The sequence below is a fragment of the Bubalus kerabau genome, chromosome 12, assembly GCF_029407905.1.
Source record: "Bubalus kerabau isolate K-KA32 ecotype Philippines breed swamp buffalo chromosome 12, PCC_UOA_SB_1v2, whole genome shotgun sequence".
Lineage (NCBI taxonomy): Eukaryota > Metazoa > Chordata > Mammalia > Artiodactyla > Bovidae > Bubalus > Bubalus kerabau.
Genome location: NC_073635.1, coordinates 36,622,942 through 36,643,536, shown reverse-complemented (window position 1 = coordinate 36,643,536; position 20,595 = coordinate 36,622,942). Strand labels below are relative to the sequence as shown.

Below are 20,595 nucleotides of genomic sequence, written 5' to 3'. Positions count from 1 at the left end.
GCATGTTGATTTATCCATTCAGACCGTTTCTTTTAGAACAAGAAAGTTTACATAAAATCGTACTGTCTATACTGAGGAAGTGCCAACTGTGATTATCTTGAAGAAATCCTTTGGCTGACTTCATAGAGCTTGAGTATGATCAGATGGTCTTGTTTCCAGTTCCTGAGTCACTTCAGTGATGTTCATTATTAAAACTGTTTGGGGGAAATTGGGCTACTTTCCACAGTGGTTAAGCAGTGTCTACACATCCCTTAAACATTTCTCTCTTCCTTGGGATAAATGTTAGCATTCAGAAAAAAGTCTCCTCAGTCATGATTTGGGAAATTTCATGAGTGTATTCAGCTGTATATTTAAGCAATAATTAACAAATATTTTTGACATAGAAATTACTCTATAAGGTTCTAACTTGTTTTATAAGTTGGAATAACATTTCTGTCCCTTAACTGGTTTTATATTTGTGGATTTGATAGATTGACAGCAAATCTGATATTACTTAAATAGATATAGATTGCTCATTGTTTAATGAAGTAGGTAACATTTACAATAACACAAAAATTTTCTCATCCTCACCTTTTTAAGAACTACAGCTTTAAGCACTTTTCCTATAAACACATGTTGATTAAAGGTGATTAATCCTAACCATCTTTTGTTCTTTGAGCTGGTGCTGTATTCTACCCAGAGCAATAATGTTTTCCCTAAATGTCACCTCATGTGTGTTTTACCAAACGCCATACATCCTGCTATGGCCCCACTATTCATAGTACCTTGTCTTGCTATTTTCTTTCTCTTTATTGTGAAAAAGGCTTCCCCCTTTTCTCAACAGAAATGTCTGCATAGTTCTGATGTGGATACGATTGAGGATTTAGAACTTCTGTCTTTGTCTTGACTGCAGTCCAAGGACTGGTTAACTTGACTCCCAGGAGCAAAAGAATAAAATAATCCTATTTTGTGAGGGCTGTTTGTTCTGTGAAACCACTTCATCTGGAGCACGTTTTGTTGCTTCCTGGACCTCCTTGGTTTGTGGTCCTACATGACCGTGATAAAGGGGCAATGAAATGATAGTTCATTTTGCTCCTCAGTGGTTCTGATGACAGTGCCCTATAACTACAACGTGGTTGCCTTCAGATTGCTGTTGGAGATGCTCTGTTTTTCTGTTCTGAAGAAGATTTTGCCATTTAAAATGAATTAATGAAAAAAATTTTATTCATATTGAGAAAAGTGAATTTCCCATGCAAAATTGAATCTTCATTAACGCTTTTCTTTTTATTTAGACTTCTAACTGTATTGGGTAATGTAAGATATTAAAGAACTTTGCTAGGCAAGAAACTCAACTCTTCTTTTGGCCATAACAGTACATTATTTTAAATAGTACCTAATGTTTCTCTGCTGTGTGGAGCTGTTACCAGCAGATTACACACACTGAGACAGGGAGAGGAGGCTGTGAATTGTGTTGTGCGTCACACGTCTGTTAGTGCCTCCTAAATGGGGTCTCGTTCTGTCCTGGGCAACTGTGGCTTGCGGTTAGGTGGTTGTATGTGCACCATGTTAAGGGTCACAGTGATGGAGACGTGATAACATTGTACAGTTTTGGTTTGTACTACTCTTAATACCGGTCCATTTAACCTGAGATCTTAAATGTCTTGCAGTCTTAAATCACTATAAAAATTTACACTTTTATTTTTCCAGTTATTTCCAGAATGTACTATTACACACATATCACTTATGTTCCCACGTAAACACTGCCTGCACAGTCATCTTGTTTCCCTCAAGCAATATGGTCATGAAAGTGCGTGTGAAAATGTTTTTTAGAGAGTAAGTTTTTTTAATTAAATTATAATACAGTTGGATTTTCCCCCTCAGTAAGCCCCATACTCATTTTTAGAGCAGTTCTTTGGATTTCAGTTATTCCATTCTGCTATGTTCTTAGAAATAGACAGTTGTTAATAGTTTTTTCCCCCAATAGTAAATACTTTTTTTTTTTTTTTTTGCCATTCCTGAGAATAACTTATTTGAAAATGATACCACTATAACAAAATCTTACAGATTAGAATTTGATGTCCAGAACAGGTTAACTGTGTCAGTCTGAGTAGAAACACTTAAAATGGTGTCTCAGTTTGTACTTCCCCCCACCTCGTTACTTAGAAGCTAGATCTTAGAGAGGTACTGCAAGTAAATTGCTGTTACTACCTGAAAATGATACTGGACAAGAGAAAGTTCTTAATATCTGGACACATAATGTCCTAATTCATTACTGAGTTAAACAGTCCGTGAATTTAGGCCTTTTGAGAAAAAAAGAACGAAAGAGAAACCAAGATTTAATCTGTGAATAAAGTGTATATTAGGAATAGAACCAGAGGGGCCCACAGACCCTATGGGTATACCATTGGATGTCCCTGTTTTTGTTGAATGAAGCAGATGTAGATCCTGCCGGGGTCCAGGGGAAGAGCAGTCGGCTCCGGGAATAAATAAAGGACCAGGCCCTTTATTCTGTCTGGGTCTCAGTTTATTTGTAAAGTGACGGCTTTGCCTTGGGTTTCTGATTGTGGAATTTCAAATTAAGTATGGTTAATATTATACTTGAGACTTTGTATTAAATTTTTGCAGATTTATGTTTGCATCCATATGATTTATTTAGCAACATGTTTTTTTGGAGAGTGGAGCGATCTCTCCTAAAATAGCCTGAACACAAAGGGCATTAGACCTAGTTTTGTGAATCCTATTACTGTTAGATAATCCCTCACAGGTACACTTAGCACATGGAAATTCGTTATCACAAAACCTAAACCACAGATCTTCATTTCATATTTTCTCTGTGCCAGAGAGCTACTGCGAACTATGGTAGTTAGGAAGAGAAAGTAAAAGATGAAGTTAGGGTTCCAAAGGTTACAATTATGAGGGTGAACAAGATATACTTGTAAGGATATTGAATTCCTGAGGAGCACTAGGGAACGTATCCATGATAGTTTAAAGCAGAGATGGTGGATACTTGGAAATCGTCTGATAGTCTGTTAAGATCTAGTGTAGTCTTCATAGACGTCATAGACTTCAGCCACCACCTGTAGTTTATTTAGATTCCTGTAGTCTTGACATTGCTCATGACTCTGTAGCAAGTGGTCAGGAGCCATTACAGGTTAGTTTAATGGTTCCATTTTGGTGGCATCCCTGCTCACCTGTGGGTTCCAGACCAACTTGTAACAGTGCTTAGAGGGGCAGCTAGCGCTGGTGAGTCAGAGGCGATACCAGACCATGGAACCACATGCAACTAAGGTAACCGCTTCTAGGTTGTGTGATGTGCATGGAACACATAAGATCCAATATATTGCTTCAACCACTGAGCATTTATTTCATAGCAGTTGGTCACCAGTGTGCTGGTCATAGCCCTGTGTGAGAGATTCAAGTTTTCCATTTTGATTATGTCTGTGCTTCTAAGCTGCTGTCAGCAGGTGGCAGTAGTGTGCAGCCCCAGGCTTCAATTGCTCTTTTTTGTTTATACAACTGTAAATATACTGTACCTCTTTATCGGAAATTCTTGGGGATTTAGGATCCAGAATTTTCTTTAAAAAATGTGCCATGGGACTTGCCAGGAAGTCCAGTGGTTAGGACTCAACACTTCCAGTGCAGAGGGCACAGGTTTGATCGCTGCTCAGGGAACAAAGATCCTGCATGCAGGGCCGAAAGTACAAAAGACTTTTGGGGTCTCAGAGTTGCTGATGAGGGATTGCAGGTCTGTAATAAAAGTAATGGCAGATCTACTGTTTTCATTCAATGAAACATCTAGTATTTTTTTTCTCTTGTGTTGCTCAGTTGGATAGAGGTAACGGAAAGCTTTCTATAAAATTTGCCTATTGAAAATGGCAGGGAACAGGCATAAATACAGTGGGAGTTGTAGAACCATCATTGAATTCTGAAGCTTAAGAACAACTGCTTTTATTTTCCTTTTTCCTCAGAAATTGTAGCATGACTGTTCTGCTCAGAAGCCTTTTTTGAAAGGCTCATGTTATGTCCCAGAGCTGTTTATTCATCCAGCACACACACTCAAGTGACTATTATTCTCTCAGGTGCCCTAAGCAAGGTGCTGGGAACACAGTACCTCTCCTCAAAAGATGTCTACCTGGGGAGAAGGGAAAGTATGATGGAATACCAGAATAAGATGGAGCCATGGGCCTTACTGAACACAACCACCTGTATTAAACAATAAAATTTAATAGACAGGTCAAGTAATTTATACAGACTGCTCTTAGCTCAGCTTTCCGACCCTGACTGTAGGCCAGGCCAGGTCTCTACTGTGCTATTGGCTTCCCAGCTGCCTGCCACGGTCGTGGCCCCCCAGGTTCCCGAGGGAGCCGCGGGGCAGGAGCAGGTGTCTCACCAGAGATAAGGTCACAGGCAGGGGTGAGTGTGCATCCCGGCTCCACCCCCAGCACCTAGAAAAACCCTGCACAGGGAAGGTGTTCATAAACATTTGTTGAGTGAATTACTGATTGTAAGCACTTTTAAAGTCAAGCACCTAGAATGTGACCTGTGGGAAGCATGACCCACCATCCATGAAATAGCACCTGCTTTGGGTAAGTAGCACCTGCTTTGGGTTCACCTCTGAACACTGGTCTGCATCTCCAGGAGTCAGTCTGATTGGCCCTGTGTTCATTCTCTGGAGCTGCTGGTTGCCCGTGACCTTCTGTCTATGAGGGCTGAGGGAGTTGAGATGTAGGTCTTGGTGGTTCATAGTTATGTTCAAAATAGAAATACTTAGACGTCACTAGTGAAGCTTAAAAGGCAGATTTCTGATCTGTCTCCGGGAGGTTGATTTAGTAGATTCAGAGTGGGTCCCAGAGAGCTGCATTTTTTACACCTGGGTTCAAAACCCAAGACCTACAGTCAGAAGACCTCACTAACATTTCCTTTAGAAGAGATGAAAGAGAAGCCAATACAGGCATTTTTCTTATGAAAATTGTTTTGTACTTGTGTATTGGAACATATGCTTTTCAAAGTTTGAAAGCCTGCCTTTGGGAAACCAAGAGGAAGCCTATGTTTGTGGAAGGACTCGTTAACTGGAGTCTCCAGTTCACTTAGTCGAGCTCCAGAGAACTGTGAACTATTGCAGACACAGCTTTTACCTATTGCCGTAACCAAGGGGCATGTGGCTCATTTGAGATGGGCCTTTTCTCTGCATGTTTCCATAACTTTGAGGATATTGTTTCTCAAGAGTGGCCACGGGGATGAGCTGAATAGTCACTGGCCTCCTTTCTGTGGGAAAGCCCACAGAATGGTGTTCACACCAGCTCAGTAAGGGGTGCAACTGGGCCCATTTAGGTCTTGTGGGCAGTGTGCACCTTCACCCCTGCTGGTCACTTCTGGTCTACCCCAGTCATCTGGGAGCTGCTGCTGTTGATAGAACAAGTATTTTGTGAGCAGATACCTGGGCAGGAGTAAAGACAGCTGCGGGACATTCTGGAAGGTAGGGAGACAGATGGGGCCACGAACAGCCCCACACCCCCCCAGAGCAGGTGCCTGCCCCTCCCCCCCCTGCTCTATCCACTCACTGTTTCCATTTCCAGACCTTTTCCTCTCACATCTCTAATACTTTCCCCCATTCTTAAACTCAGAGGTCAGCAAACCCATGTAAATAGGACCAGAGGGTCAATATCTCAGGCAATGTGGAGCATAGTGTGTAGGTACTTACAAGAAAATTTTCCACACATTTTTTACTGACAAAATTCAAAATATAATTGAGAACAAGGTTTCCTAACAGCTACAGTGAGGGGGATGGAAGGTTTTGGGGGAGTGCCCACCTTGCTTAGTTGGGTTTCAAAGTCAGTGGTTCACTATCATCAAAGTTGATTGCAAAATTCATCTGTTAGGTTTCATGTATTTTATTTTGGGGGTAAGTGCTCTTTAAAAAAAATCTGGCTGTGCTGGGTCATAGTTGTAGCATGTGGGATTCAGTTCCCCAACCAGGAGTTGAACCTGGGCCCCCGACATTGGAAATGTGGAGTCACAGCCACTGGACTTCCAGAAAAGTCCCCTAGGCTTTGTGAGCCTCTTAATAGTTTTGGTGCATGTTCTTTTTTTCAACCTTTTAAAAACGTAAAGCCATTCTTAGCCCACAGGGTATATAGACACAGGCTATGGACCAGATCCAGGCTGTGGGTTGCTTTATGGCCCTCTCTCTCAGCCACTGTAGGGTAGCTGTATTATTACTTCACTTTTCAGATGGAGAAGCTGATGAACAAAGGCCAAATAACTTAGCGAGCTCAGCACCCAGGAGGTGACAGAACCAGGGTTCCCATGGGCAGCTCCAGATACCACGTCACTGCACTGTGGTGTCCAGACGCTGAACCTATCCAACAGAGCTAGTGATTTACGCCCCAGCATCTCAGAGTTGGAGGAGCAAGATAGCCTGAAGATAGGGTGTAGGAGTGACCCCACAGACTTACAGCCCTCCAGGCTCCTCTGTCCATGGAATATCCCAGGCAGGGATACTGCAGTGGGTTGCCATTCCCTTCTCCAAGGGATCTTCCTGACCTGGGGATCGAACCCAGGTCACCAGCACTGTGGACAGATCCTTTACCATCTGAGCCACCAGGGATGCCCCGGTATGTGGTTTAAGAGTCTGTAAAAGAAGCCATTCCCCTGCAGTGCACTTTCCCCACACCCATGGGGTCTGGAGGTTTAGGGGAGGGTGAGACCCAAGGCCTCAGACACCATGTGTGACAGGTGGAGGCTGGAGGGAGACCTGGTCTGGTGCCCAGAAGGCTGGAGGGCAGGCTAGCCCAGGATGGGAGGCAGAGATATCCCAGTGTGCACCGTGAGCTGTCCCTGAACCTGGCAGGAGCCTCCACTTGTGTCTGCAGCCTGCTGTCAGGTGTCTTTTCATTCTAGAGCAAGGATGGAAGCTTTCAACAGGGAAGATGGACATCAGAATAAAAGGAAGGTGGAAGGAGAAACTGCAGTGGAAGATGAAGAAAACTGGAAGTGATATTCAAGGAAAGATAAACATACAGTAAACAGAGGCTATGGAAAAGGAATGTAAGACAAAAGAAAAATATTGGAAATATCAAGTAAATAACAAGTTTGAGAAGATCTTCATAAAGTCCTGTAAGAAGATGAAGAAAGGCAAAGTAAGAGAAGAAAACTCAAGGTTCAGGAGGTGCAACGTGAAACAGGCAGACTTCCAGAAAGAATAAAATGCAGGGGAGGAAGAAGGAGCAGGCCACCCCGGGTGAAAGGGCCCCCAGCCCACAGAGTGATTACTTCAGGGACTCAGACCAAGACACAATGCTGGGGAAAAAATCTGCATGTGAAGAAAAGATTCTAAAGGGTTCGCCAGAGGCAGAATTTAAAAAAAAAACAAAAAACAAAAAACAAAAACACACAACCCAAACAAGCTAGGGAGTGCAAGTGTCATCAGGGTTTTTAACAGCAGTGCTGTGAGTTAGAAAACGATGCCCCAGTGCCTTTAAGATTCCAACAAAAAAATGATTATTCCAGTTTGGAATTCGTTATCTCAAACTACCAGGATGTGTTCAGATATAAAAGTTCTCAGAAAGTTTACCTCTTAGGTGCATTTGTCAAGGAGTGACTCTTCCCAAAGTGAGGTGTCCTTCAGTCACCTGTCAGTCCAGGGACAGGACGGGAGGGAGCATTGAATGGAGGTGGAGGATCAGGACCGGGTGGTCTCTGCCGGGAAAACTCGGACCCGCACCCTTCCCTTTGCGATATCGGTGTGGGGCCTGGCGGAGGGAGAGGAGGGAAGGGGCTGGCGCCTCTTAAATTTCAGGCTTCAGGCCGCCAGGGTTCTAGGAAACCTCAGTGTTGGCCCCTCACCCACCTCTGCCCCCAGCAGGCCACGGGCGCACCAGGTCCACCCGGGTGGGATGGGCAGTCTCCCTCCATCCTGGCGACAGCAGCTGGTCCCCACCACCCCCACTCCCCAGCATGGTTGCATACTTAAGAGTCATCTTTTATGGCATCCTACTCCAGTATTCCTGCCTGGAGAAGCCCATGGACAGAGGAGCCCGGCGGGCTAGTTTGTGGGGTCTCAAAAGAGTAGGACAGGAGTGAGCGACTCAGCACACATGCACTTGAGCCTCAGCTGGAGCGTGAATATTAATTCGCTGTTTTTTGTGCCAAGTCAAGGTGCGCCCCTTCCTCACCTGGGTCGTGATTTCGCCCCAGAGAGGAACCAGGTGTGTCCGGGGTTGCTCGTGGGTCCCAGCCGCCCGTCCCCCAACCAGGGCGCACCTGGGGCTGCGGGGGGCGGGGGTGGACAGCAGTCCTCGCGGAGTCCCCGCCGTCACACAGCATGGACTGCAGAGAGACGGATGGGGAAGGAGAGGGACGGGGGCGCGGGGCGAGTCTGCAGTCAGGGACTCCTGTCTCGTGCTCAGTGGGCGGGGGGAGGGGGTACGCCTTTCTCCCGCGGTTCCGCAGACCCCCGAGCCCGAGTGTGGCTAAGCGGTGGACAAAGCGCTGTGTTCGGGGCCCCTGGGGCCGAGGCTCCAACAGGCGTGATCCCGCGTAGAGTCACCATCTGGGAGGCGCTAGGCGGCCGGCGAGGGGGTGGTTTGCGCCGGGGGTGGGGCTGCTTTTGCGCCAAAGAGCCGGCGTGAGGTCCTCGGATGCTGGGGGTCCTGGATGCGCGGGGTGCCCGGATCCGCAGGTCCCTGGATGCTGGGGTCCCAGATGCGCGAGGGTCCTGGATACAACGAATGCTGGGGATCTCAAACGCTGGGGGTCCCGGATGCCCGGGGTCCTGGGTACGCGGAGCACCTTGCTCTGGTGTGGCCCGGATTGGCCACAGAGCTCACTGGTTCCTCAGAGCAGGCCGCGAGGGGCGGGCTGAGCGCGCTGCTGGCACGGTTTCCACACAATCTTTTAAAAACATCTGATTGCTCGTTTTTTAACGGGGTTGCTGACCCAGAAGTGGCAGCGACTCGAGAGGCCTGGATGGAGTACCAGCCACTCTGAGGTCCGCCGGGGAGGCCTTGGTTTGTACCCAGTCAGCAGACAGAGGATCCTCTAGAGGCCACAGGGCATCCGTGCCGTGTCGCTTCTCCCAGGGGCTTCCCACCAGATGGCTCAGGTCAGCCGCACCTGCTGCCCCTTCTGCAAAGTCCATCTTTCTCCGCCTGGTTCCGTTCTGGTCGTGTTTTGTGCCTGTAGACTGCGCCCCCGTCCCCATCACAGGCGGGCCGGCCCCCACCTCCCACCCCAGTACAGAGGAGGGGCTAGCCTTGCAGCCACGCTTGGGCACAGTGGGTGCTGAAGGGCGGCCCTTCTTACAAAATTTCAGTTGACAAGCTGCAGAAGGAAAATCATGCCCTTTCCCCAGAACTTGAAAGAAAAAAAAAAAAAATCTGTATTAAAGTACTAGCTGTTGTCTGGGGACCTGTCTGGGTACACTTAAGCTCACTCCTTTGGGTGAAAAAACTGTGTTCTGACAACCTGGTAGCTGGTGAAGCAGCTCCAGGCCCCACAGTTTGGAAGTCTTGTGTTTGTTGGTTGGGCACATTCACACAAGTGCGCACAAACACACGACCTGGTGTGCCAGAAGGGACCAGGTTTACCCGCTGGCAACATGGGGGACATTTCCAGTGACACGGGGGAGTATGAGTCAGGAAAGAAGCAGGTCGCCTTTGTAACTGAAGTCAGCTTTGTGGTAGATTATGTGGGTCCCTGCTAAGTCGTGTCCAACTCTTTGCGACCCCACGGACTGTAGCCCAGTAGGCTCTCTCCATGACATTTCCCAGGCAAGAATACTGGAGTGTGTTGCCATTTCCTTCTCCAGGGGTCTTCCTGACCCAGGGATAGAACCTGAGTCTTCTGCATTGGCAACTGGATTCTTTACTACTAGCATCACCAGGACAGATTATAGAAGCTCTCAAATCTAGATATTTGTGAAAAAGCAAACCTTCTGAAATAAGAGGTGTTTATTTAAATGCCCTTTTGTCTTTCTCCTTCTCCCCTAGCCTAGTGATGTGGCCCAGAACTCCACTTCGTTGAACTGAATCTCTGAAATAATCATGTGGTCAAACTTTCAGTCAGCATGCAACCGAAGGCCACAGCCACTCAGTGACCCTGTGGGGAGAGGCTGATGGATGCACACGGTAACACGCAGGAAACAGGGGAGGAGGCAAAGAAGATTCTAGAGAGCTTTTTAGAGGTGATAGAAAGTGACTACATTTTGGAATTAGGATGTGTAAGTAATGGCTTTCTGGACAATTCTCATTCTTTTTGGTTTAAATATCTTTCTGCTTTAGACTTGAAAAAATATTTTGGGCCAGATTATTTTGTGAAAAGAATAAAGAATACTAAATTTTCCCCATAAGGGGGAAACATCTTAATACAACAAATATATCTGAAAGTTCATCCTCTTGGAGTATTCACATTCTGCCCACCTGGTCCTTACCTGTATGCGCACATAACTGGTATATAAATACAATTACATTCATATTCCACTTTTGCACTGATAGAGCATAAGTATTTTTTACATAGTTCCCCTGAGTATTGTTGATTACATAAACTATTTCTGTAGTTTACTATGACTTCTTAAATTTTTTTAAGCATAAGGTCATTGGGAAAAGGCCTCCCTTGTACTTTACTCATTGCTGCTGATTATTTTAAGATTAAGACTCGCCTGTAAAATACGTGTCTGTGCCAGTCTTAAAAGAGAACAAAACAAAACCCCAGCCCCCAAACACAAAGGATCTTCTCCACAGGAATTGTAGAAACAGCACTATTCCCTCACCCACGCTTCTTCACATGGTCAGTATTGATTGGCATCAGCAGTGGACAAGACAACTCAGGGGACACATGGTCACAGAGCAGTCAGGGAGCCTGGATACCGGCAGGCGCACCTGCACCTTTGGGTGACACGTGACCCAGGGGATGAGAGGGCTGCAAACTCAGGGCTGTGGTGCAAGGAGGCTGAAGGAGCTGCCATCCACCTCGGTGGTGTGGGGAGATGTCTGGAGGGGTTGGACTTGAAATTGGGGTGGAGAATGGTTTGGGAAAGACAGAAGACATTCAACTCTCAGAGACTAAGAGGAGCAGTTCCTGAGGAAAGACCTGCACTGGGAGAACAGTGGGTACTGTGGGTGGTCTCCCTCAGTGCAGGTGCAGAGTCCACGCAGGGAATCGTGCCCCAAAAAGCCAGTAGCAGCTGGAGCTGGATCATGCAGCCTCGAAGCTTTATTTATTTTTTTTTCGAAGCTTTATTTAAATGGGACTCACAGATGGTTTGTAAGTAGGTGTGTGACTTCAAAATGGAGCTTTAAAATATAAATCTGAGTGGTTTTGTTCCAGATGGGCTGAACAGGGCCCAGCCTGCAGGCAGAGAACACAGTCAAATGGCCAGCGAGCAGGTGGCAGAAACAAATGTGAGACTTGCCAGCAGAGAAATGGGCTGAAGAGGGGACATGATTTGGGATAGAGGGGAAGGGGTGGTGGTCGTTCTGAGGTTTTGAAGGAGGCCCATCAGGAGCAGCATCCAGCCCTGGCCAACCCTCTGTCAGCTTTGGCTGTGCTCTGTCTGGGATCCAGGTGGGGCCCTGAAGACCAGGGGCATGTCCTTGATCACAGATCAGACTAGGTGTGGACAGGCTATCAGAAAACTCTAAAGGGAGGAGAGAAAAGGACAGGGACTCTGGGAATGGCCACATGTAATGGGAAGAGAGAGAGGGACCAACAGGGCATGTCTAGGAGCTAGACCGCGGGGCTGCAGGGGTCCATCTCTGCCTATCAGCGGGATTTCCTTTGCCTCCACCCTCAAATCCCTACACCAGGTGACATGGGACAGCCTAACTCCAAATGTCGAATGCCAAGCCTAGTGACAGATTCAAAGAATCTCAGGGCTGGAGGGGACCCTGGAGGTGACAGTCAGATGAGGACCAGGGGAAGCTGCTGCCTGCCAGCCAGGTCATTCCCTGGATCTCTGGGGAACTGGGATGGTTTCTGGCGCTCAGGCCACAGGGGCTCAGAGTCTGCCTGCCTTCCAGCACTGGCGAAAGAACTGAGCAGTGCCACCAGAGACTGTCTGGCTTGAAACATCTAAAATATTAACTATCCATCCCTTCACAGGAGATTGGAGGAACCCTGGCAGATACAGCTGGCTACCTAGCTAGCTGTGCTCCTATTGTGAACAGTCAGAACTTTCTCTTTCGACCTGGGCAGATTGCGATGCTTTAAAAAAAGCACCAGGAATGCTTTTTGGGAATCAGAGTTTTCCATCATGTGACTTGGCCAGATTCCAGGGAATTTATTCATCGACAGAGGAGTTGGATAGAGGACAAGCATAAACACAACCCTCAGACCTCACTTTTGTCCATGCTCATCTCTTGTGCTTTGAGCCAGCACAATGAAAGTGCTTCAATAAGCAGGGTCAAGTAGGATGGACCAGAGAGAATGTGAAAGCGAGATTATGGCTGTGATTAGAGGCTGAATGCCCTTGGTCACGCGGCGTGAACTAAGACCACCTTTATTATAAACAGCCGCCTGGCTCTTGGAGGCATAGAATAGATGACGACTGCATTTTAAACTGTTTTGTTCAAATGAATGAAGCACAGTCATTTTGGAAAACAGGGAGGCAAAATTTTGAAAGAGCTGAAAAGGTTTTCAAATGCTTGTTATTTTTAACATTCCTGAGGGACTTGGGTCACTTGCCTAGAGAATCCCATGGACAGAGGAGCCTGGTGGGCTATAGTCCACGGGGTCGCAAAGAGTCGGACACGACTGAGTGACTTCACTTTCTTTTCTTTCTTTCTGGGTCACTTTAGTCCCCACGAAGTATAGGAACTGATGCCCTTTTACTAGTTTAGAAGCATTGGGTTGTTTGGCTTTGAATCCATGTGTAAGTGAGAGTTGGTTCATTTGGGAAGTGTGTCCACCAAGCTATCTGGAATTCGCTGGAGTGACCTTGGGTGGGGAGGTGTCCTCCCGTGGGAGTGCTGGTCTCTTTGGGAAGCAGAGGGACAGATACATCACAAGTCTCAGTGCAGTTTGTGTCTTTTGATCAGTAATTCCACTTCTACAAATGTGTCCTAATGAAACAGGGATGTGGAAGAGATTTATGAACAACATACACTATTTAAAATAGTCAAAAACTGGAAATAATTTACATGTCCAACATATAGATTCTGCTTAAACAAATTATCATATATTTATATGGTAGAAAGTCAAGAAGCCTTTAAAATTATGAATTTGAAGAAAATGTATTAACCTGAAGAAATGTTCATAATATAGTAGGAAAAAATATCAGAATAAATATGATCACTTAGAAAATATCTATAAAAATAAAAATGTTAGCAAAGATTTATCTCTGGGTGGGATTTTAAATGTCCTGTACATTTTTCTTCCTGCTTTGGTCTTTGTACTTTCAGTATCACGTGTCTTGGTATAGATTTTTTTCCTTTGACTTGAGCTTTATTGGGCTTTTGAAGCTATGGGTTGGATCTTTGATTAATCCTGGCAAATTCTCAGCTGTGTCTTTTCAAATATTGTCTCTGCTCCTCTCTGTTCCCTGTCCTCCTGGTTACTGATTAGGCCTACCTGGGACCCTCCGTCTCTGTCCTCATGACATGGAACCTCTTTTTCATGCTTCCCATTTCTGTGACTCTCTGAGCAGCATTCTAGTCATCCCTTCAACTGTACCTTTAGTATTTCTTCAGCTGTGTGTTAAATCTATTCATTGTCTTAAATTTCAACTATTATTTTTTAAAATTTCTAGATCTCCTATTTGGCCTTTAGTTTTATAATTTCTTGTTCTCTGCACTGACTATTAACCTTGCCTTTTAATTCTTTAGGCATAGTAGGCATAATTCAATTATACTCTGATAAGTCTAGAATCTGAATTCCTTGTAAGTCTATTTCTGCTTTCTGTTGTTTCTGTTTAACCTCACTCATGGAGCCTCATTTCATTTCTTTTTTAAACTTTTATTTATTTATTTTTTTGCCACGCAGCTTGTGGGATCTTAGTTCCCTGACCAGGGATTGAACCTGCGTCCCCTGCTGTGGAAGTGTGGAGCCCTGGGGTGAGGACCTGAAGGAGAGGTGACCAGAGGGGCACAGGAGCCCATGGATGAGGAGTTTAGCCCCAGAGCTGGTGGCACTTTGACCCACTCAGGGGAAACTCGAAGTCTGTCTCAGTAGAGCTGGTTTTACAAAAGGAATCCCCTAGCCTGGCCAGGAGAGAGTGTCTCTGAAACCATACCATCCACTGCTCCAACCTGTGTCAGAGGAAGTTTAGACGGTTCGAGCAGAACCCAAGCTGGACCCAGCCCATTTGAAGTGCAGGGGCGGGGATGAGGGGGTGCCCCTTCCAGGTGGCCCTGCCTGTCCTGCCCATCCCTCAATCCATGGGGGACCTGGCAAGACAGAGGCTGGGCGGGACAGTCTCAGGGTGTCCATTCCTGGCCCTCGGGCCTCCTGCGGTCCCACTCCCCTCCATACAGAGGCCACGGATCACTTCTCATCAGGGATAGTGTCTCAAGGCAAAGCTTATATGGTGAGTGGAGAAAATCTTGAGTCCTGGAACACAGGGGAACAGGGAAGGACTGTTCCAGCTTCAGCTAGGTTTGCCAAATGGGTCAACTCCAAAATGTGAGGGTTCCTGGTGGCTGTTTTGTGTCTCATCCAGACTAAATCATCTGAGTATGGAGGCGGTCTCGGAGACCTGGCTGTGCAGACATGCCAGATGGAGATTCTCCTGTTGTGTTAATGGTTAAAGAGCTAGTTTCCTAACCATGCCTTCAGCGAGGCTGAGAAGGGATGTGCCTTCCAAGCAGGCACTACCAGCCAGCTCCACACAGTCATCCTTTCATCATGTCAGTGGGTCGCTGTTTATGATATAAAACACAGTCTGCCATGGAGTGTGGCCCCACATACATCATCAGGAAGGTAAAGTTATTCGTAAAAGATGAACCAGGTGGGACAAGGTACAGTTTTTGGGACAAGGACTGATGAGATGCAGGGGAGGTTCGAGGTGATGTGTGATAAGCACCAGGCTCAGCATCACCACTGTTCACTAGCTTGTAAATAAGGAGCCACTGGGACCCTGTGCTGTCGTCCAGCCACGGCTGCACAGAACCCGCCTCTGCAGTCAGTGTAGGAACAGTGTGGACATCTTAAGGCCCTGTCCCAACCAGTACCCATGTGTGCAACCACGACACTGTCACTCACACCTCCAAAAGCAAACAGGCTACCCACAAAGAATGGTTAGGAGACTTGAGGAGTTTTATTTTGTACTGTTAAAAAAATGTAGGTCATGGATTCATCTGTATAAATAAGTTTTCTGGCAACAGTAGTTAACTTTTAACCTCCCATTCAAAAACTTCACAACTTCAAGCATTTGAACTGCACTTAGAGATTTTCCAACGCTGGCTTCAGTTGTATATGGTACATTTTCACAGTAATTAACTGACTCATAAAGTCGAAGAATTTCTTTTAAAGTTCAAATCTTTACTAGTATGTAAAGGACAAATTTGCACTCTTTTGATCAGTATCCACTTTAATAGGACTATTTGCTTCATTTTTCCTGAAAGATAGTAAATGGGGAAAAATAGGCATATCTGTACAATTCATATCAAAGCACAAAATGCCATTTAAAAAATAAATACCTAAGGCATACTTGTCACACTTTTACTCAGTTTCCTTGGCCATTCAAACTTTTCTCAAGGGTCCGCCTCTTTCAGGCTCTCCTGCCTGCCTGCCACATCTCTGCCCCTGGAGGGTGGCTGCTCCTCAGTTGTCATGAAGGGTGTGGTTTGATGTCCTGGGCTTCAGAGACCTGTCAGAAACTCAGTGACTGTATGGAATCTTTTTTTAGTACTGTTTGGCAAATATCCCAAATGAAATTCAACTCTAAGTTAAAGTCTCAAACAGAGATAAGACTAAGAGCTTCTAGACTTGCTGGGCGGTCCAAAGCCTCGGGGGGCATAGGGCTGGAAAACCGTTGACCCCAACCTGAAGTGACACAGACCCTCTGCCTTCCCACAGCAGACACCACAGCCCACACCAGGCCGCAGCATCTCCGGGAAGGCCGCTGGGCTCTGGGCGCGCAGGCTGCTGGGAGAATCTTTGGAGGCCCCCGGCCCCTGTGCCCCCTCCCGTCTCGGATGCGCCCCTCACTACCTCACAGCGCTAGGAACAGCAAGCACTGACACACGGACCCGACCCTCGCTCGCCCCCTCCACCCGCTCCAGCCCCTCCCGCCTCCAGGCCGCTCCCCGCCGGTGAGCGCCCTGGGCCTGGACGCTGGGCCGCCGCTAGATGGCCAAGTCGCCGGCCCTGGCCCGGCCGCCGCTGGACTTACTGGCCTTGCTGGACCGGCCGGGGTCTGCGGGGGGCTCTGGGGGCGCGTGCAGCTCCACGGCCGTCACCGCCCCCTCCCCGTCGCTGTCGCCCGAGCTCCCCGCCGCGCCCTCCGGAAGGGACTGCTGGGGGCCACCGCCGGGGCTCTCGGCTGCAGGCGGCGTCGGCGCGGGAGGAGAGGGCTTCCTAGCCGAAGTCTGCGGCTCGGCCTCACGGTTGGCCCAGTTCTGCGCCGGGGCGCGCAGGCCCTGGTTGCCGCCGCCACCGGGGGTGCCGGGGGTCCCGGGCAGGGCCGCGGGAGGGGGCGGCTCGGGGTAGCCTGGGGCAGATGCCTGCCCCAGGGAGGAGGCAGAGGGCGCGTAGTAGGGCGGGAACCCGATGGTGACGGCGGGCGGGGCGGAGTTGGGGGGCAGGAGGAGGGGGCTCCCCCCCACCGGCTTTACGGACCCCGCCCTGGAAACAGGGGTGTCCGGGCGGAAGGGGCTGGTCATCCCCTGTTTCAGCTTCTTCCAGCCCAGGTGGTAGATCTCCAGCACGTTGAGGAGCAGGGACACGCAGGCCACGGCCAGCATGAAGAGGATGAAGATGGTCTTCTCCGTGGGCCGTGAGATGAAGCAGTCCACCGTGTTGGGACAGGGCCAGCGGTCGCAGCGGTATAGCGGCTTCAACTGGAAGCCGTACAGGAAGTACTGCCCGGCGATGAAGCCCACCTCGAACAGCGTCTTGAAGATGATGTTGAAGACGTAGGTGCGGAGCAGGGCGCCGGCGATGCGCACCTTGCCGCGGTCGTCGCGCACCGGGGCCGGGTCCTGGTGCCCCTCCGGGCCGGCGGCCTTCGGCGGCTCCTCCTCACGCTCCTTCCGCTTCTCTTCCATGCGCAACAGGTGCAGCACGTGGCCCAGGTAGATGAGCGTGGGCGTGGACACGAAAATGATCTGCAGCACCCAGAATCGCACATGCGAGATGGGGAAGGCGCGGTCGTAGCACACGTTCTCGCAGCCGGGCTGCTGCGTGTTGCAGGTGAAGTCCGACTGCTCGTCCCCCCACACCTCTTCGGCCGCGGCCCCCAGCACCAGAATCCTGAAGATGAACAGCACCGTCAGCCAGACCTTGCCGATGACAGTGGAGTGCTCCTGGGCGTTCTCTAGGAGTCTCCCCAGGAAGCTCCAGTCGCCCATCGCTTCAGACTGCTAACCTGCAGGAGAACAGGCTCGTTACTAGGCCTAGGCCGGCTAGGCGAGCCGAGGGCACGGCCCCCGGGCAGCCCTGGGCCACGATGTGCGTGGGATATGCTGTCATGGGGAGCTGTGCTCACCCTCCCCAGCCGGAACCCTCCAGGGAAAGTTGTGAGTGTCCATGCGGGTATGCAGGAGCAGGTGTGTATGTACATGCACAGGTGTGTGTACATGCCCAGCTGTGCATGTACATGAACACGTGTGTGTGCAGGCACAGGTGTGTGTATACATATACATGTGTGCATGTACAGCTGTGTGTGTGCATGCATACTTGCAAGAGCAGGTCTGTAAGTGCATGTACAGCTGTGTGTACATGCACAGGTGTGTGTGCATGTACAGCTGTGTGTGTACATGTACAGGTGTGTGTGTGTACATGTACAGGTGTGTATATGCACATGTGCAGGTACAGATGTGTGTATGTGTGCAGCACAGGTGTGTTTGTATGTGCATGTCCAAGTGTGTGCACATGCACAGGTGTATGTTCATGCAAGGTGTTTGTACATGTACAGGTGTGCATGTGTGTATGTGTGCAGACACAGGTGTGTGTATACATGTACAGGTGTGTGTATGTACATGTGAAGTCACAGGTGTATGTATGTGCATATACATGTGTGTGTGCACATGTATAGGTCTGTGTGTACATTATAGGGGTGTGTGTGCACATGTGCAGGCACAGGTGTGTGTGTACATGTATAGGTGTATGTGTATGTGTGCAGGCACAGGTGTGTTTGTATGTATATGTCCAGGTGTGTCTATGTATATGTATGGGTGCAAGTACAGGTGTGTGTGTGTGTGTGCACAGATGCAGGCACAGTTGTGAGCATGCCTGTGTCTTTTCCTGAGCAGGGTTTGGTAACTGTCCCCAGCACCTGTGGCCCTGAGCAGAGGTCATGCTGCACAGGTGCCAGCAGGAGGGAGGCAACCGCAGGCCACGAGGAGGGCTGCCTGAGGGAAGCCCCCGCCCCCTCCCGTCCTCGTCGCTCTGCACACAGCTGGGCCGATTCCTAACCTGACAGCTGGTGTCGTTCAGAAAGAAGGGCCTCGTGAGGTCTCGGGTGACTGCCGAAGGCCCGAAGGCCGGCGGGTGATAGGAGGGTCGATGGGTTGGGGGGAGGACAGAAAGGAACACGTTGTGAAAATTAAACAGAGCAGGACTGGTGTGCGTGCAGACGCAGGGAGGACGGACCCTGGGCGCGGGGCCCTAGTCTGTCCTTCCCGAAGGAAGGGGCCTGTGTCCCGCGCCCGTGGGGCCGGACTGTGGGCTGCAGTGCTGGGGCAGGGCAGCCGCATGGCCCAGTGTCCTGCGGAAGGACGGGCTGGAGGGAGACCAGCTGGAGAGGTCTCCCAGCCGCTGTAGGGAGACCAGTTGGAGAGGTCTCCCAGCCGGGAGGGTAGTGGAGGGTCCAACTACGGGGGGAGGGCCAGGGCTGAGCCTGGACGGAGGCAGGGCCCTGGGTTGGGGCCGCGCGTGCTCCGGGGAGCGTATGCTCTGAAATCTTGTTTTATCTGTTATCTGTATTACTGTTTTCCCCTGAGTCTCCTGGGAAAAGTGACTTCTAGGAAATTCTAACCTTAGGGGTAGAGAGTCAAACAGCAACCCCAGCTTCCCCAGACCAGACCCCGTAGGGCAGCAGGTGCGGGGGGGCGGGCGGGGGGAGGGCGGTGCACCTGTGAGGGCCCCCCCAGAGGCCAGAGAATGGCCCGAGGGGCTGGACCCGCGGAGTTGGGGACGCCGGCGGGCTTCGGGGGAGCCGGTGACTAAGGCGTCCACTCGTCCACTCCGGGAGAAGAAGCAGAGAAGAGGCCCTTTGATCTCACGACAAGGAGGCCACGGACGCCCTTCCAGTGACCCGGCCGCGGGCCAGGCCCGGGGAGCACGTGGGGCGGGTTGGAGACCCGAGGGTGAGGGGGACCTGTCAACCTGGGCCCCGGAGGAGGATGGGCGGTGGGGGCTCCTGTCGCCCAGAGGAGGGAGGGGGCGGGGGCGATGGGGGAGGGGCGGGGCAGCTGCAGGGAGATGAGACTCCTCTCCCGAGTTAAGAGGGCGTCTTTCAGGCTAGGACAGGCCCTGAGCTGCAGAAGAAGAGTTTGGAATGTGGGAACAGAGCAGTCGAGCCGGGGTGCCCTGGAGAAGCCGGGAGCTGGGAGCTGGGGGTGGAGGAGGCGGGGCTTGAGGAGAACCCGGGCATAACAAGGCTCTCAGAAGGCAGCAAGCCTGCTGGGCTGGGCAAGTGAGGACTGAGCAGAGGAGACCCCAGTGGGGAGGGGGTGGGGGGGGTGGGAGGTAGAGGTGGGGAGGGGAGTGGGGGTCGGGAGGGGGGAGGGGGTGGAGGGTGGGGGTGAGACTGGGTGGAGCAGGTCAGAGATCTGGTTAACGGGAGGCAGGTGGACCACAATGGTCAGTGACCAGAACCTGGGCTCTGACTCCAGGTGAGTTGGGAAGATACTGGGTGGGGGGAGGGGGTTGAACAGCTGTGATACAATCCTACGTCTTTATGGGACCAGTGGTACTGGTGCTGAGAACTATCTCCAGGGCAAGGGTGAAAGCGGAGGGTCAGAGGGTGGAGGGTGCGTTGGGGGGGGGGAGGGGGGGAGGGGCGCAGAGGACGAACAGTTTTGTTTAGGAACGTTCAGCCTGAAATGTCTATTAGGCACGCATTAGAGGTCAAGTCATCATGGACCTCCTCAGTGCCCTGAGACAGCACTGAGGAGGTCTTCTAAGGACTGGGATGGGGACGGGGGCGGAGGTGGGGGTGGGGAGGGCAGCGCAGAGGGGCTGGAGATCAAGCCAGGTGCTCCAGCATCCAGAGGACCATAAGCTGCCCATCTGAAAATGCCAGTTTTAGTTGAGACTCTAGAACGAACAAGAGCAAAATGTACAATTTGCATTGCACTAGATTCCCTTTTGTAACAGACTGACACTAGAAACACTCCTATTTGGTTTATAAATTGGAGGCAATAGAATGACCAGGCATATTCATTCTGTGTTTTCTTGTGTGATTTCCTGGAACACCACAAGTAGGATCTGGATACTGACGTGCAGGCTAAACCAGAG

At 49.7% G+C, this 20,595-nt stretch overlaps 1 protein-coding gene across 1 annotated transcript; it reads right to left on the bottom strand.

Moving 5' to 3' along the window:
• Nucleotides 1–16,259: 16,259 nt before the first annotated feature.
• GJA3 (gap junction protein alpha 3) lies at nucleotides 16,260–17,837 on the bottom strand. Its single transcript, XM_055541857.1, has one exon. It carries the CDS (start codon nucleotides 17,481–17,483, stop codon nucleotides 16,260–16,262), a length of 1,224 nt encoding a protein of 407 aa, XP_055397832.1. The 5' UTR covers nucleotides 17,484–17,837.
• Nucleotides 17,838–20,595: the final 2,758 nt, after the last annotated feature.

Excerpts from the sequence above, each read along its gene's own strand:
- GJA3 (XM_055541857.1), bottom strand. The coding sequence starts at position 17,483 with ATGGGCGACTGGAGCTTCCTGGGGAGACTCCTAGAGAACGCCCAGGAG.